Below are 19,257 nucleotides of genomic sequence, written 5' to 3'. Positions count from 1 at the left end.
AATACTTTGAGCTCACTGTATACAATGTAGAACAAACATGTCATTGACAAACTAATTTTAATTTAATCAGATACGTCTGATGTAACTGTTGCCAAATAATGACATTAACATACACTGAGTGTCCAAAACATTAGGAACACCTTCCAAATATTGAGTTGCACCCCCTTTTGGACTCTCCATTCCACAGGGATGCTGGCCTGTTGACTTCAATGCTTCCCACAGTTGTGTCAAGTTGACTAGATGTTCTTTGGGTGGTGGATAATTCTTGAAGTAAACTGTTGAGTGTGAAAAACCCAGCAGCGTTGCAGTTTTTGACACAAACCAGTGCGTTTGGCACCTACTATCATAACCCGTTCAAAGGCACTTAAATATTTTGTCTTGCCCATTCACCCTCTGAATGGCAGTGGCACACCATCCATGTCTCAAGGCTTGAAAATCATTAATTAACCTGTCTCCTCCCCTTCATCTACACTGATTGAAGTGGATCTAGCAAGTGACATCAATAAGGGATCATAGTATTCACCTGGTCACTCTGTCATGGAAAGAGCAGGTGTTCCTAATGTTTTGTACACTGTGTATATACACTGCTCAAAAAAATAAAAGGGAACACTTCAACAACACAATGTAACTCCAAGTCAATCACACTTCTGTGAAATCAAACTGTCCACTTAGGAAGCAACACTGATTGACAATAAATGTCACATGCTGTTGTGCAAATGGAATAGACAACAGGTGGAAATTATAGGCATTTAGCAAGACACCCTCAATAAAGGAGTGGTTCTGCAGGTGGTGACCACAGACCACTTCTCAGTTCCTATGCTTCCTGGCTGATGTTTTGGTCACTTTTGAATGCTGGCAGTGCTGTCACTCTAGTGGTAGCATGAGACGGAGTCTACAATCCACACAAGTGGCTCAGGTAGTGCAGCTCATCCAGGATGGCACATCAATGCGAGATGTGGCAAGAAGGTTTGCTGTGTCTCTCAGCGTAGTGTCCAGAGCATGGAGGCGCTACCAGGAGACAGGCCAGTACATCAGGAGATGTGGAGGAGGCCGTAGGAGGGCAACAACCCAGCAGCAGGACCGCTACCTCCGCCTTTGTACAAGGAGGAGAAGGAGGAGCACTGCCAGAGCCCTGCAAAATGACCTCCAGCAGGCCACAAATGTGCATGTGTCTGCTCAAACGGTCAGAAACAGACTCCATGAGGGTGGTATGAGGGCCCGACGTCCACAGGTGGGGGTTGTGCTTACAGCCCAACACCGTGCAGGACGTTTGGCATTTGCCAGAGAACACCAAGATCGGCAAATTCGTGGCATTTCTTTGGGGGACAGCACAGCCCTCCATGTGCTCGCCAGAGGTAGCCTGACTGCCATTAGGTACCGAGATGAGATCCTCAGACCCCTTGTGAGACCATATGCTGGTGTGGTTGGCCCTGGGTTCCTCCTAATGCAAGACAATGCTAGACCTCATGTGGCTGGAGTGTGTCAGCAGTTCCTGCAAGAGGAAGGCATTGATGCTATGGACTGGCCCGCCCGTTCCCCAGACCTGAATCCAATTGAGCACATCTGGGACATCATGTCTCGCTCCATTGCACCACAGACTGTCCAGGAGTTGGCTGATGCTTTAGTCCAGGTCTGGGAGGAGATCCCTCAGGAGACCATCCGCTACCTCATCAGGAGCATGCCCAGGCGTTGTAGGGAGATCATACAGGCACGTGGAGGCCACACACACTACTGAGCCTCATTTTGACTTGTTTTAAGGACATTACATCAAAGTTGGATCAGCCTGTAGTGTGGTTTTCCACTTTAATTTTGAGTGTGACTCCAAATCCAGACCTCCATGGGTTGATAAATTTGATTTCCAGAGATAATTTGTGTGATTTTGTTGTCAGCACATTCAACTATGTAAAGAAAAAAGTATTTAATAAGAATATTTCATTCATTCAGATCTAGGATGTGTTATTTTAGTGTTTCCTTTATTTTTTTGAGCAGTGTATATATATGCTGTATCTATCACACAATGTCTGTATGCAATATTCTACCCTGGAATATTCAACACTGAAATCTGTTACTCGCATTATTCCAAATGCATCTGTGGATCTTTTCTGCTGACAACAATGAAAATGCATATTTTTCTTTAATGCAGGGTTTGAGCTAAACGTCAGAAGCTATCGAGTGGAATGGTTACTTTCTATGTTATAGAGTGGAATGGTTTTTCTCCTGGTGTATCCTGAGGTAGCTCCTCTCTGAGAACCTTTTCCCGCAGTGCGTACAGGCGAACGGCCTCTCTCCCGTGTGGACCTTCAGGTGCATCTTCAGGTGGTCCTGGCGGGAGAACCTCTTCTCACACTGGGGGCAGTTGTAGGGTTTCTCCCCTGTGTGGATCCTCTGGTGCCTCTTCAGGTCACCAGCCTGGGCAAAGTGCATGTGACACTGGGTACAACTGAAGGGTTTCTCCCCTGTGTGGAACCTCTGGTGGATCTCTACCTTCTGGGGGCAGCTGAAGCCTTTGTTACAGAACATGCAGAGGAACCGTTTTCCCTTACTACTGCCTGACGTTTCTCCCCCTCCCTGAGCCTGGGCTCTAGCCCTGTCGAAAAGGAAGCGGCCGTGTGAATCGGAAGGCCCCATAGATGTGGACACTGGGGCGCGATCCCGGAACATGTGTAAAGGAGAGTGGGTAGAGCCATTTGGATTTGTCTCTAACCTTTCCCTGTCATTTAAGAAATCTCTGCCCTGTAAGTGTCCATCTCCTAGGTGATGATTATCTGCATTCCATGTGGGTGGAACGTCACCCTCCACTTTCATAGTCACTTCATCTATGACCAGACCCTCCCCTTTCTCATCTAGGCGCCCTTCAGAGTATACACTACTACTGTACTGGTTCCAGTCCCGTCTAGAAAGATCAGTCTGTGTCTCTAAACCCAAGGGCATGTTTCCAGGGTCCATCTCTGTAGTGTAAAAACAAGACAGATCATCACCGCCAGTGGCTAACGCATCACCATCTCCATGGGAATTAACCGCCCTTTGGCTATGTTGAAATACCGGTAAATACTCTGAGCCAGGAGCAGGAGGACAGCCCGGTCTCCCCGGCCCCAGTCTCTCTGGGTCTGATCTGTGGTCAGATCCTGTGTGTAACAGCCTTTGTGTTACAGTTAAAGTCTTGATGTCTTTCTCTGACTTGAGGACTGCATTCGGCGTTCCACTGACCTCCGTGATTCTGCTTCGGGTCCAGAGATGCGCTGGGGTGATGGTATGGTCTACCGTGGCTACAGGGGGCGCTCCAGCTGCCGCTCCAGTCTGGATGTGCCTGCTGTGCCGTCGGTCCTCCTCTCCTTCAGACCTCTCCTGCTTGACCAGAGACAATCCTTCAGGACCTGCAGCCTCTGCATCTGTAGACTGACACAAGAAGAGAGGAGGTTATTACCGGTACATGAGCTGTATTGGATAACAATGTCTTGAAGTCTCATAAGCTCCCCTATGGCAGAAAAATGAGGATGTAAGCAAGTGAATAGCTGAGGGGAGCCTTCCTGAAATATCCCCCGAGATCCAGCAATACATTTTTGTCCTTTCTAATGAGTATTGGGCTTTTCAATGATATCACGTATGGGTGTGTCACCATTCTTTTTTCTTTATGGTTCTTCAAAATGGCTACCATCACAATTACAATTAACACATTTTATGGTAAGTGTGTGTAATTTTTGTGAGTTTAATATTCAAATTGTTTCTAGTAGGTAAATATCTAAGGAATAGTTTGAGTTTATGGCAGTTTAATAATTTTTTCATATTTAAATAAGATCTAAATAGTTCATATTTACTACCATTTACTAATGGCCACTACAGTGCACATACTCTACAATGAAATCTATAGACATTTCTTTTCACCCTAAACTCTTTTGTGATGCAAAAATATGAATAATTCCCTAAACTTTTTGTGCTGGGTTTCATGTAAGCAAGTGAATAGCTGAGGAGAGCCTTTCTGAAAATAAACTGGCCACATTTGATTTACAAACACATTTTTTATGCAACACTATTACACTAACCTCTATCATGATAACATGCTGGGTTGAGGTTCCACTCCCCTCATCTACAGCTATAGGTTGGTCATCTCTCCACACATTGTGTCCCGCTGGCTTCACAAAGCTCTTGTGGCCTCCAGTAAGATGTCCTTCACCTGAGAGAGTGATTGGGGGAAACGAGGTGGTAAGGTGAGCTACTGTCAATGCTCAACAGTATATTTATTGACACAGTCTAGAATTGGCTAGGATATAAGGTAACACTTGTCATAACTTCTTGATGTACTATTTATAAATGTATGTATTATGTTCCATGTATCACATCGTTTTCATTAAGTAAATAATAGGAAATGCAGTAAATAAAGAATCTGGTTAGAATATAGTTGTGTCTGCGTGCAAGATAGCGTGCAAGATAGCTAAGTAAAGATAGCTAAGTAATGCGGGGACGGGGTTGGGGAGTAACAGATTACATGTAACTGATAAAGAACAGCGCTGCCGTTTTCTCCTGACAAATTCAGCTATTTTTGCGTGGTTTTGGCGCTGATCTTAAAGCTACAATTGGTAACATTTTGGACGGCTCAACCAAATACAGGACATACTGCTAACCCCGGAACAGGCCCTAATCCCCAAGACTTGGAAAATACTGCTTAAGAGAGAAATAATCCGCCACTACTCTCCGTTCTATTGGCGAACGTATAATCACTGGAGAACAAACTGGATGAGCTCCGTTCGAGACTATCCTATCAACGGGACCTGAAGAACTGAAATATCCTATGTTTCTCGGATTCGTGGCTGAACAAGGATGGTTTTTCTATGCATCGTCAAGACCGTACGGCAGCATCGGATAAGGTTAGGGGGGAGGGGTGTGTTAACATCTGGTGTGCAATCTCTAATAATAAGGAAGTCTCAAGTTTCTGCTCGCTCAAGATAGAATACCTTATGATAAAATGTAGACCATACTATTTACCAAGAGAGTTTATATTTCCGTAGCTGTTTATTTACCACCACAAACCAAAGCTGGTACTAAGACAAGCTGTATAGGGCCATAAGCAAACAAGAAAATGCTCATCCAGAGGCGACACTTCTAGTGGCCAATGATTTTAATGTAGGGAAAGTGAAATCCATTTCTACCAGCAAGTCACCTGAGCAACTAAAGGAGAAAACTCTAGATCACCTTTACTCCACAACAAAGAAATGCATACAAATCTCTCCCTCGCCCTTCATTTGGAAAATCTGACCATAACTCTATCCTCTGCATTCCTGCTTACAAGAAAAACTCAAACAGGGAGTACAAGTGACGCGCTCAATAAGGAAGTGGTCCGATGAAGCGCATGCTAAGCTACAGGACTGTTTTGCTAGCACAGACTAGAATATGTTTTGGGATTCATCAAGTGGCATTGATGAGTTTACCACAGTCACCGGCTTCATTAATAAGTCTGGGATGATGTGAGCCCTGTTCATGACTGTGTTGGTGTGTGTGGACCATAATAGATCCTTTGTGATGTGGACACTGAGGAATGAAGCGCTTGACCTGCTCCACTACAGCCCTGTCGATGTGAATGGGGGCGTGCTCGGCCCTCCATTTCCTGTAGTCCACAATCAGCTCCTTTGTCCCTATAGGCTGTTTCATCGTCGTCTGTGATCAGGCCTACCAACATTGTGCTGTCAGCAAACTTGATGATAGTGTTGAGGTCGTGCACGGCCAATAACATCTATGTGAGAATGCTGTTCATTGACTAAAGCTCAGCGTTCAACACCATAGTGCCCTCCAAGCTCATCACTAAGCTAAGGACCCTGGGACTGAACACCTCCCTCTGCAACTGGATCCTGGAATTCCTGACGGGCCACCCTCAGGTGGTGAGGGCAGGCCACAACACATCTGCCACACTGACCCTCAACACGGGGGCCCCTCAGGGACTCCAACACTATCATCTGGTTTGCTGACAGCACAATCTTGGTAGGCCTGATCACCGACAACGATGAAACAGCCTATAGGGAGGTCAGAGACCTGGCAGTGTAGTACCACGACAACAACCTCTCCATGAACATCAGCAAGACAAAGGAGCTGATTGTGGACTAAAGGAAATGGAGGGCAGAGCACGCCCCCATTCACATGGACGGGTCTGTAGTGGAGCAGGTCGAGAGCTTCATTCCTCAGTGTCCACATCACTAAGGATCTATCATGGTCCACACACACCAACACAGCTGTGAAGAGGGCACGTCAACGCCTGTTCCCCCTAAGGAGGCTGAAAAGATTCTACAGCTGCACAATTGACAGCATCACCGCTTCGTATGGCTACAGCTTGGTATCCAACTGCAAGGCACTACAGAGGGTAGTGCGTAAGGCCCAATACATCACTCGGGCCAAGCCATCCAGGAACTCTATACCAGGCAGGAAGGCCCTAGAAATGGTCAAAGACTCCAGCCACCCAAGTCATGGACTGTTCTCTTGGCTACCGCACGGCAAGCGGTAACGATGCACCTAGTCTGGAACCAACAGGACCCTGGACAGCTTCTACCCACAAGCCATAAGACTGCTAAATAGTTCATCCGGGTAGCTATTTGGTTAAGCATCTGCATTGACCCTTTTTGCACTAACTTTTTGGACTCCTCATATACCCTGCTGCTCTTTATTATCCACCCTGTTGCCTAATCACGTTATTCCTAGTTATATGTACATATCTGCACATCGGCTAGGGACTGGTACCCATTGTATATAGAGAAGTTAGTTACTCATTGTGTATTTTATTAGGACTTTGCTATTATTTCTCTCTGCATTGTTGGGAAGGGCTTGTGAGAAAGCATTTCACTGTTAGTCTACACCTGTTGTTTACGAAACGTGACATTTTATTTGACAGCAGTGGTGTAGCCTACGGGCGATACGGATAACACTTAGGCTTATTATTGATGTCTACATAGCAATGTGATTCACACCTCTGCTGTGGTAGTTGTGGATGACTGTTCACAAATGTATAGGTGTATTTTACACCAATGATGGTTGAATTGAAGAAGTGTAGGCTAAGCTGCCTATCAATCATTGTTTATGCGACCCGTGGACAGCCAGTGAAAATGCGCTCTTTGCAACAGCTGCATAATGCCGATCCCAGCCTATGGAATACAACTTCCTCCCTTGTAAACTCCTCCGTGGTATTGTGATCCACTAATACTGGAAAAAAAACTAGTGTAAGCTAAGAAGACCACGAGTAGGTATTTTATTGCTCCGTCTAATTCAGGTTAAAAGTCCTAATGGACACACGCTTAAAATCTGCAAATGATCGAGATAGTGTCACCCATATAGAGATCCTATTAAAAAGTATTATAATTCCTAATTCTATGGTGTCAACAACAAAAACATTAGGCCTATAACAAATGTCGCATACATTTTTCATGTCATGCCAATAGTACTTTTTGGTACAGCTCAAAGTATGCCATTCAATGAGCAGCACTTTTTTTTACATTGTTTTGAAACAACGAGACCTCGATGACAAAAACAGAATAGGCTAATGAGTCCTTCATTTTTGGGTAAAACCATTAGACTTTGGTTTTTAATATAAATATACACTGAGTGTACAAAACATTAAGAACACCTGCGCTGTCTATGACAGACTGACCAGGTGAAAGCTATGATCCCTTACTGATGTCACTTGTTAAATCCACTTCAATCAGTGTAGGTGAAGAATGAGTTTTAAGCGTTGTGACATGGATTGTGTGTGTGCCATTCAGAGGTTGAATGGGCAAGACGAAGTATTTCAAGTGCATTTGAACAGGGTATGGTAGTAGGTGCCAGGCGCACCGGTTTGCGTCAAGAGCTGCGACACGTTTGGGGAGCATTGGAGTCAACATGGGCCAGCATCCCTGCGGAACCATTTCGACACCTTGTAACGTCCATGCACCGACGAATTGAAGCTTTTCTGATGAGGGTCGTTCGTGTTTTGTACACTCACTGTATACGAAAGCCACGCATCCTCGGCCTTTTGCAAAATGTACCTCTTTCTATTCCTCTGTATCGGTCGACGATCTTGACACTTCTGGGACGACTGGCGAAGACGCGCTCCCGTGCCACCTTCACTTCCAGTAGCTGTAGTTTCCTGCGCAATGCCATGTTCTCTTTCTGGCTTTGAGTTATTTCCAAACGAAACACTGCATAGTCGTCATCTACGAGTTTACATACCTCTGCCACGGCTGCATTCGCTAGTACCTCCATGATGGAGGCTATTTGAGTGTGAAACCCCATACAGTTAGCCATTGTTAGCAGCTAGCTAGCGTTACCTGGAACATCTATCATGTCCTGTCTCTAAAGCGAATTAAACACAAAATGTGGTAAGTATATGATGCTGCGCAGTTAAATGAGTCACGTTGAGTACCAGTGTTTAAGGAACTTATAAATAACAAAAACGCTAACGTAGAACTTGTTCACTGTTTACTTCCGTTTACAGAGCAAGATCTTATTGGCTGATGTCATAGCTCAAAGGGTGTGGTTAAATTGAAACGGGAACTGCTTATTACAATCTCCTATTCATGATCACTATCTTTCAAGCTGAGAGTACTTGTTTAGAAAGGACAGTGTGTTAGCAAGAATAGAGTGATGGAATAAAGTAATTATTTTCTAATCACCTCAGTAGGGTAAATATTAAACTGTCTTTGTTCTATCCGAAGTTCACTGTCTTTCTAAAAACAAGTATTTACTCAAGCCTGTTTCAAATGACAAGTTAAAAGGTTAATGCGGGGTATTAATTACCCTCTTACCAAGACACCCTGCATATATATCAAGCAACACCGCTATGATTTCTCCCCTTTGTGGACACTCCTGTGTCTGATAAGGCTAGTCAGGTAGGAGAAGTTCTTGTAAAAATAGTTTGCACTTGATGGGCCTCTCCTTGTGAACAGTCTGGTGCGTCTTCACATAGTTCGCATGAGCCGGCTTGTCTGCGTCCGTCCTAATACTCTGCCTCCCATGTTGTGACCAAATGACAGCAGAGGACATAGTCTGACCTCCCTCCTTGAGCCATTGTTTGGGTGTTGATGGGATTATCCACTGTGTTATAGGCTAGGTACCTCTTGTGGTGAATGTTCATCCTGACCCTGTCTGTATTTGTGGGGTAAATGAGGAAGGCTAGACCCAGGTCCAGGCTTTCTATGAACCCATTTACCTGGCAGTAGACAATAACCTGAAGGAGAAGACAGACTTGCTGATAGACCACCACCAGGGGGGTCTCCCACCACTCTCTGTGAAGGCTGAAGCCCAGGAAGACCTGCACTGTTCATCATGGACACTGTGGTGTTTGTATCATAGGAACAGGAGGGTCTATCTCTATCAGCCCCAGGTCCTGCTTCATCCCTGCACTGAGACTGTGAAGAGAAGGGTCTGGGCTGCAGACTGGATCCCTGACTGGAGTCTCTGTCTCTCTGATGACCACCAGGACTGAGGTTTTTCAGTCCACCTGTCCACTGGTTGTGATGGAGTCTCTGTCCCCCGTGGTTGGGTCCTGGTTCCGACTGGGGAAGGAAGAGTTACGGTTCCTGATCCATGGTCCTGATGCAGGGCCACCTCAAAAGGTCCAGTCTCTCCAACCAGTAACACCGGATATCAGCAGATCTTCATGGACTGGAGACTGCAAACAAAGATTATACAAAAAAGCATGAAAGCATTCTTTGCTGTACACACAGAAACATGACATGTTATAAAATGCTAACCACAGTCAAGTCCATCTAACACTGATTCAAGTACCTAACAATATGGAGCGATTGGAGTTTTTTTTTTTAAGTCTGAACTCTGAACTCTCAGTCTCTGCAATGATACAAAAATAAAGTCAGTTAGCACCGAGTCAATATAGTATTTTAGCATAACAATCACATTTATTGCACAAAATTATACGTGACAAGTAGAATAACTTTTCTCACTTCACCTTTTCTGTAAATATCAATCCAATTTACTTATAAAGCCCTAATTACGTCAGCTGATGTCACCAAGTGCTATACAGAAACCCAGCCTAAAATCCCAAACAATGCAGGTGTAGATGCACGGTGGCTAGGAAAAACTCCCTAGAAAGGCCGGAACTTAGGAAGAAACCTAGAGAGGAACCAGGCTATGGGGGGGTGGCCAGTCCTCTTCTGGCTGTGCCGAAGAGGAAGATAATATGTTGGCCTTGTATTGATAGAAAATCACTAGAAAAATAGATGAAAAAATAAGTAATTTCTGTATTGCCACAAGAGGTCTTAGAAAAGGTCAGATATTAAATGGAGGAAAGATATGGTACCTTCACTTTAATAGAATACTTTGGAAATGGTTCAACACTACATTACACACAGCTTCAATACTTCATGAATTAAGGCACTATCATTATCTCACTATAAAACACCTAAAGACATGAAGTTTGTCACTCTTCATCAGTGTAGCATTTTTACAGACACCATCACCATATCATCTACTCTGCCTTATCATACTCTATATTCTTTCCTCAGTTCACCTCATCCAGTTCCCTACTGCATCCAAAACCAACAGAACTACATATATTAATATACTCTATACATGGGCTGTGTGCATTTTCTGCTGGTGTATCCCGAGAGAGCTCCTCTCTAAGAACCTCTTCCCGCAGTGCGTACAGGCAAACGGCCTCTCTCCCGTGTGGACCTTCAGGTGCATCTTCAGCTGGGGCTGGCGAGAGAACCTCTTCTCACACTGGGGGCAGCTGTAGGATTTCTCCCCTGTGTGGACTCTCTGGTGCCTCTTCAGGTTGGAGGATTGAGAGAAACTGGCCCGGCACAGCTGGCAGCCAAATGGTTTCTCCCCCGTGTGCATCCTCTGGTGGATCTCCATCCTCTGGTGGATCTCCATCTGTTTGGGGAAACTGAAGGCTTTCCCACAGAACGAACACGGGAAGAGTTTCTCTTTGCCACTGGATCTACTGATAGCATTACTACTACTGTAATTTGTCAATGGGCTTGTGTTGCCATTTAGTGTTGAGGCACTGGCATTGTCTGAGGTCTGGTTTAACAGAAGAGTGTAAGGAGGACAAAGGCCAGGGAGTGTCTGTGTTGTCGCAGGGTCCATGTTCCAGTTACATTTACATTTACATTTAGGTCATTTAGCAGACGCTCTTATCCAGAGCGACTTACAAATTGGTGCATTCACCTTATGACATCCAGTGGAACAGTAGTGCATCTAAATCTTTTAAGGGGGAGGGGGGGTGAGAGGGATTACTTTATCCTATCCTAGGTATTCCTTAAAGAGGTGGGGTTTCAGGTGTCTCCGGAAGGTGGTGATTGACTCCGCTGTCCTGGCGTCGTGAGGGAGTTTGTTCCACCATTGGGGGGCCAGAGCAGCGAACAGTTTTGACTGGGCTGAGCGGGAACTGTACTTCCTCAGTGGTAGGGAGGCGAGCAGGCCAGAGGTGGATGAACGCAGTGCCCTTGTTTGGGTGTAGGGCCTGATCAGAGCCTGGAGGTACTGAGGTGCCGTTCCCCTCACAGCTCCGTAGGCAAGCACCATGGTCTTGTAGCGGATGCGAGCTTCAACTGGAAGCCAGTTGATAGATCTTATAGAACACAGGCTGAAGGCAGCACCTTTTAGGTGGTTAACCTGAGGTGCCATCTGTCTTTCTGAATCACAACTATAGGAGCAGGACGGAGAATAGCTAGCCAAGTCTATGTCTGTTCTCATACGGACACCTCCCTGTCCCCGCAGACCAAATCTATGCCTCGCCCTGGTGTCAGCCAGTCTGTTGTCATGGAGACTTAGTTCGGATGTTTTGTGTTCAACTGTCGGTTTCTGGTTGTGTTGAACACTGTTGTTCCCTAGCCCAGAGTTGAGGATGCTGTCCAATCCACTGGCCGCCACTATGTCGCCTCTGGTCCAGGCCGACTTGTTGATGTCGTTCCCTGGGCCCTTGGCTGTATCCGTCTGGGTCTGAGAATCCAAAATGGCCGACCAATCTCCACTGTTAGCCTCCAGCCAATCACCTACAGGAAGAGGTTACAAAATAGACTTTACAAACGTGGCAGAGAACTCAGGTACAAAATATTGGCACCTCTGATAAAGCAAAAACCCGGAACAGCAAAATAGCCCCATAACATCAAAGATCCACCACCATATTTTACAGTAGGTATGAGGTACTTTTTTTGCATATGCTTACATTTTTCAATACCAAATCCACCACTGGTGTACATGGCATAATAGCTTTATTTTCAAGTCACCTGACCGTAGCACAAGCCTGAAGTTTGATAAACTGCATTGGCACTTGGATTGAAACTGGTGCTATGAGGAGGAACGAGCCTTGTGTTGGAGTGACATTAGCTGTCGGGAAAAAAATGGGCTATATGCATATCTCTCTTACCTTGCTCCCCCATCTTTAGTCCACTCAGCAGATCAATGCTCTCTGGTCCATCCTCTATTGTCTCCTCTTTGACCAGCAGCAGATCAGGATTCCCATCCTCCATGTCTACTGACTGTTAGAGATACAGAGTGAGAGGATGTTGATTCAAGAAATTTGATATGAGCACCCTGCTATGGACATCTTCTGATTGGGCAATGAGGGATTGCTATGAGTACTATGCAAACATGTTAGTTAATTTGATTACGTGACATTATTTTAATGGTTTGATAATTCAAAGGCATGGTCCCATACTTTAGGCTAAATTAATCAAGACCGTATCCACAAAAAGTCTGAGTAGGAGGGCTTATCTTTCCATATAATACGGGCCCTGACGTAATAACATTCAGACAGTAGTTTATAGTGGGCTCATCTCAGTGAGACTATGTGTGGTCCTGTGCTGCTCAGCTGGTTCCTCTGTGGGCTCAGGAGGAGGTGTAGTCTGGTTGTCCTCCATGACCATGGTTCCCTCAGGGTTCCCCAGATCCTCCTCACACCCCTCCTCCTTCACCAGCAGCACCTCTGGACCCTCCTCCTCCTCCTGGAAGAGAGAAGTGATACAGATTACACTCCTTCAGATACGCATTTACATTTACATTTAAGTCATTTAGCAGACGCTCTTATCCAGAGCGACTTACAAATTGGTGCGTTCACCTTAAGACATCCAGTGGAACAGCCACTTTACAATAGTGCATCTAAATCTTTTAAGGGGGGGGTGAGAAGGATTACTTTATCCTATCCTAGGTATTCCTGAAAGAGGTGGGGTTTCAGGTGTCTCCGGAAGGTGGTGATTGACTCCGCTGTCCTGGCGTCGTGAGGGAGTTTGTTCCACCATTGGGGGGCCAGAGCAGCGAACAGTTTTGACTGGGCTGCGCGGGAACTGTACTTCCTCAGTGGTAGGGAGGCGAGCAGGCCAGAGGTGGATGAACGCAGTGCCCTTGTTTGGGTGTAGGGCCTGATCAGAGCCTGGAGGTACTGGAGGTATATACGCACACACAGATAATAAACACATTAAACATGGAGTGTTTACCCATCCCCACTACCTTTTGAGTAGTTACAAAATGGCTTCATTGTTGTTAAATCCATCATGGTGGACATGTGGGTAAATATGTGTCCGCTATTAGAACCTCTTCTCGCAGTGGGTACTGGCCAAACTGCATTTCTCCCCTGTGTGGACCCTCTGGTGGATCTCCACCTTCTGGGGGCAGCTGAAGCCTTTGTTACAGAAATGCAGAGGAACCGTTTCTCTTTACTATTGCCCGATGTGGTTCCCCCTCCCCGAGCCTGGGTTCTTGCACTGTTGTTTGAGTTCAATACTTGATCGAAAAGGACACCGATGTGGACACTGGGTCGCGATCCTTGAGCGTGTGTAAAGGGGAGTGGGTCGCAACATTTAGATTTGTCTCAACTTTACCTGTAATCTAAGAAATCGCTGCCCTGTAAGTATCCGTCTTCTAGGCAACTATCTGAATTCCATGTGGGAGGAATGTCGCCCTCCACTTTCAGTCACTTCATTTATGACCAGACCCTCCCCTATACACAACTAGTGTACTGGTTCCAGACCCCTCAGAACAGATCAATCTGTATCTCTAAACCAGATGTGGACTGGGATATGTTTCGTATTGCGTCAGATAACAACATTGACGAATACGCTGATTCGGTGTGCGAGTTCATTAGAACGTGCGTTGAAGATGTCGTTCCCATAGCAACGATTAAAACATTCCCTAACCAGTAACCGTGGATTGATGGCAGCATTCGCGTGAAACTGAAAGCGCAAACCACTGCTTTTAATCAGGGCAAGGTGTCTGGTAACATGACCGAATACAAACAGTGCAGCTATTCCCTCCGCAAGGCTATCAAACAAGCTAAGCGTCAGTACAGAGACAAAGTAGAATCTCAATTCAACGGCTCAGACACAAGAGGCATGTGGCAGGGTCTACAGTCAATCACGGACTACAGGAAGAAATCCAGCCCAGTCACGGACCAGGATGTCTTGCTCCCAGGCAGACTAAATAACTTTTTTGCCCGCTTTGAGGACAATACAGTGCCACTGACACGGCCTGCAACGAAAACATGCGGTCTCTCCTTCACTGCAGCCGAGGTGAGTAAGACATTTAAACGTGTTAACCCTCGCAAGGCTGCAGGCCCAGACGGCATCCCCAGCCGCGCCCTCAGAGCATGCGCAGACCAGCTGGCCGGTGTGTTTACGGACATATTCAATCAATCCCTATACCAGTCTGCTGTTCCCACATGCTTCAAGAGGGCCACCATTGTTCCTGTTCCCAAGAAAGCTAAGGTAACTGAGCTAAACGACTACCGCCCCGTAGCACTCACTTCGTCATCATGAAGTGCTTTGAGAGACTAGTCAAGGACCATATCACCTCCACCCTACCTGACACCCTAGACCCACTCCAATTTGCTTACCGCCCAAATAGGTCCACAGACGATGCAATCTCAACCACACTGCACACTGCCCTAACCCATCTGGACAAGAGGAATACCTATGTGAGAATGCTGTTCATCGACTACAGCTCGGCATTCAACACCATAGTACCCTCCAAGCTCGTCATCAAGCTCGAGACCCTGGGTCTCGACCCCGCCCTGTGCAACTGGGTACTGGACTTCCTGACGGGCCGCCCCAGGTGGTGAGGGTAGGCAACAACATCTCCTCCCCGCTGATCCTCAACACTGGGGCCCCACAAGGGTGCGTTCTGAGCCCTCTCCTGTACTCCCTGTTCACCCACGACTGCGTGGCCACGCACGCCTCCAACTCAATCATCAAGTTTGCGGACGACACAACAGTGGTAGGCTTGATTACCAACAACGACGAGACGGCCTACAGGGAGGTGAGGGCCCTCGGAGTGTGGTGTCAGGAAAATAACCTCACACTCAACGTCAACAAAACTAAGGAGATGATTGTGGACTTCAGGAAACAGCAGAGGGAACACCCCCCTATCCACATCGATGGAACAGTAGTGGAGAGGGTAGCAAGTTTTAAGTTCCTCGGCATACACATCACAGACAAACTGAATTGGTCCACTCACACAGACAGCATCGTGAAGAAGGCGCAGCAGCGCCTCTTCAACCTCAGGAGGCTGAAGAAATTCGGCTTGTCACCAAAAGCACTCACAAACTTCTACAGATGCACAATCGAGAGCATCCTGGCGGGCTGTATCACCGCCTGGTACGGCAACTGCTCCGCCCTCAACCGTAAGGCTCTCCAGAGGGTAGTGAGGTCTGCACAACGCATCACCGGGGCAAACTACCTGCCCTCCAGGACACCTACACCACCCGATGTTACAGGAAGGCCATAAAGATCATCAAGGACATCAACCACCGAGCCACTGCCTGTTCACCCCGCTATCATCCAGAAGGCGAGGTCAGTACAGGTGCATCAAAGCTGGGACCGAGAGACTGAAAAACAGCTTCTATCTCAAGGCCATCAGACTGTTAAACAGCCACCACTAACATTGAGTGGCTGCTGCCAACACACTGACACTGACTCAACTCCAGCCACTTTAATAATGGGAATTGATGGGAAATGATGTAAATATATCACTAGCCACTTTAAACAATGCTACCTTATATAATGTTACTTACCCTACATTATTCATCTCATATGCATACGTATATACTATACTCTATATCATCGACTGCATCCTTATGTAATACATGTATCACTAGCCACTTTAACTATGCCACTTTGTTTACATACTCATCTCATATGTATATACTGTACTCGATACCATCTACTGTATCTTGCCTATGCTGCTCTGTACCATCACTCATTCATATATCCTTATGTACATATTCTTTATCCCCTTACACTGTGTATAAGACAGTAGTTTAGGAATTGTTAGTTAGATTACTTGTTGGTTATTACTGCATTGTCGGAACTAGAAGCACAAGCATTTCGCTACACTCGCATTAACATCTGCTAACCATGTGTATGTGACATAAAATTTGATTTGATTTGGACTAAGTCATTATTATTCGAGTCACAAGCAAGTCACAACCTGCGAGTTTCACATGCTAACGTTTTAACATTTGTGGCACAAATCCCATTCAAGTCATGGGACAGATATTAGCATTTTTCCCGCATCATGTTCACATCTATAAGTGACTTTGTTGAGCTTTACAATCGTATGAGATACTTTTGGACATGATGTGTGAAAAATGCTAATATCGATGGCCTGTTTTGATTTTGAAAGTCTATACACAAATACCCCACCAATGTGGACTAGAGGCCACAAGCTTATTTTTGGAACAACACCCTATAGAGTCTCGGCCTAGCTCCTCATGTACCAGAAACCTAGCAGAGCTGTTACTCACAAATAACTTTTATGTTTAGAAGTGACTTTTTCCAACAAACCAAAATAACCACTATGGGGAGTTCGATGGCACCCAATTATGCCAATCTTTATATGGGAAGCTTAGAGCAGTGGTTCCCAACCAAGGGTACTGGGACCCCAGGGGGTACTTGGGCTATCCACAAGGGGTACTTGAGAAGACTCATGAGACCATAGACTTACTGGTAAAATGCACAAAAGGTGGTACTTCAGGGGTTCTCCAAGCAGAACAAAATTCAGTTGGTGGTACACCAACCAAAATGTTTGGGAACCACTGGCTTAGAGCATGATTACATTCCCAACCCTGAGTAAAATCCCTTTCTATCCAAACTATATCCATATTATATAGATGATATTGGTATTATTTGACGGGACTCCCAATGAACTTGAGATGTTCCATGAGTTTCTTAATAAGTCAAATGATCATTTTCATTTCACCGTGGACTTTGATTACTCTAGTGTCAGCTTCCTTGACATTCAGATCACTAAAGAAAATTATACACTCGTCACCAATCTATACAGGAAGTCCATAGTTAGAAAAAAAACTATTCTAAGAAGTGATTGTTTCCACCCCATTCCTCTAAAGAAAAGCCTCCCGATCAGTCAGTTTAACCCATAAATCTAAACCCTGTCTAATCCGGGAAGGGTGTGATTCTACGAAACTATATGGAATTGTTTTAAGAAGGCCATACCAAGGATCATTTAACTATTTGATTTTGAATTTTAAGTAGCCCCAAAAAATATGAAATGGTTTGATGAAAAGATAACAAAAATTGTTGGGCCTTACTGCTATTAGCTCACACAAACGCATTGAATAAGAGATTCACAACATTGTACAACAGTTCTAAAGGAAGTTAGTTCTGAAGTGTCTGTCCTATATCTGAGAGATATGAAACATTCTTTTTATTTGTTCACAAGTATTTAACCCCTTATTTTTGTCACCAAACAGTCTCCATATATACTGCCATTCACTTTTTCAAGTGGTACTGGGGGACCTTCAGACGGGTCCAATACCTTCAGACGGGTCTTGAGGCCTGTCGGCGTCCTAGAGCAAAACATGAGAGTTCCACCTTTCCACTGAGGGGTCATATTAGTGTGTAGCCCAAACGTTCAGCCCCTACAGACAGAAGTTGGCAGATTGGCTGTACCGACTTCAGACGAGTCCCAATATGCTTGTGGGGAGTCTAGTCAGGCTCGAGTCTAAAACTGCTCTAAACCAAAGGATATGTTGCCAGACATGGAGTACATTACTGTGAGTTCAGTTTGGAGCTGCAACAGATCAAAGTTGGTGTCATAGCTTTCCTCGAGACCACGAGCCTTTCATTGTCCTTGATTGTATACGTTTCTCCAGATCAGTGACTGAGAAGACTTGACTTTAGCTACAGTACTAGTCAAACGTTTGGACACACCTACTCATTCCAGGGTTTTTATTTATGGGTACTATTTTCTACAATGTAGAATAATTGTGAAGACATAAAAATGTATTTCCTTAATGCGTTTGAGCCAATCAGTTGTGTTATGACAAGGTAGGGGTGGTATATAGAAGATAGCCCTTTTTGGAAAAAGAACAAGTCCATATTATGACAAGAACAGCTCAAATAAGCAAAGAGAAATGACAGTCAACAATTACTTTAAGACAATAAGGTCAGTCATTCTGGAAAATTTGAAAGTTTCTTCAAGCGCAGTCGTAAATACCATCAAGCACCATGATGAAACTGGCTCTCATGAGGACCGCCACAGGAATGGAAGACCCAGAGTTACCTCTGCTGCAAAGGACAAGTTCATTAGAGTTACCAGCCTCAGAAATTGCAGCCCAAATAAATGCTTCACAGAGTTCAAGTAACAGACACATCTCAACATCAACTGTTCATAGGAGACTGCGTGAATCAGGCCTTCATGGTCGAATTGCTGCAAAGAAAAGCAGCCAACAAGTGCTCAGCATATGTAGGACATCCTTCAAGCATTCCAAGTGACTACCCCATGAAGCTGGTTGAGAGAATGCCAAGAGTGTGCAAAGCTGATTATTAATGCAAAGAGTGGCTACTTTGAAAAATATAAAATGTGTATTTGTTTAACACTTGGTTACTATATGATTCCATATGTGTTATTTCATAGTTTTGTCTTCGCTATTATTCTACAATGTAGAAAAAAGTGAAAATAAAGAAAAACCCTTGAATGAGTAGGTGTGTCCAAACTTTTGACTGGTACTGTATATTTCCCAGCTGAGGGAGAAGGTTGTCAATGATCCCAAGGTGTAGCTGTTGGTACCCCGCCCATAACGTCTCCATGCGTCTGTAGATTTTTTCCCTCTCGGTGGTGCTGCTTGTACAAACAGAACTGCATGCCAAATTCCCTGTTCTGCAAAATCCCAAATAGCACGTTGGAGTACTCAATGATGGAGTTGAAAAAATCTTAGTCAACTTTGCAGCACCTTGTGACATAACCAGGTTAAGCGTGTGCGCATAATAATGAATTAACTGAGCCTGTAGGATTTTTTAATTTGACCTTTGCGTCTACTCCGTTTAG

The 19,257-nt window shown here is 45.1% G+C and overlaps 1 protein-coding gene across 1 annotated transcript; it reads right to left on the bottom strand.

Moving 5' to 3' along the window:
* Nucleotides 1-40: 40 nt before the first annotated feature.
* Nucleotides 41-8,465, bottom strand: LOC135574048 (zinc finger protein 213-like). Its single transcript, XM_065024840.1, has 3 exons — nucleotides 8,001-8,465; nucleotides 4,041-4,171; nucleotides 41-3,396 (listed from the first exon to the last, which is right to left on the bottom strand). Exons 1-3 carry the CDS (start codon nucleotides 8,257-8,259, stop codon nucleotides 2,194-2,196), a joined length of 1,593 nt encoding a protein of 530 aa, XP_064880912.1. The 5' UTR covers nucleotides 8,260-8,465; the 3' UTR covers nucleotides 41-2,193.
* Nucleotides 8,466-19,257: the final 10,792 nt, after the last annotated feature.

This window comes from Oncorhynchus nerka, linkage group LG11 (genome assembly GCF_034236695.1).
Source record: "Oncorhynchus nerka isolate Pitt River linkage group LG11, Oner_Uvic_2.0, whole genome shotgun sequence".
NCBI classification, from domain to species: Eukaryota; Metazoa; Chordata; class Actinopteri; order Salmoniformes; family Salmonidae; genus Oncorhynchus; species Oncorhynchus nerka.
This window is presented reverse-complemented; position numbering and strand designations above follow the sequence as displayed.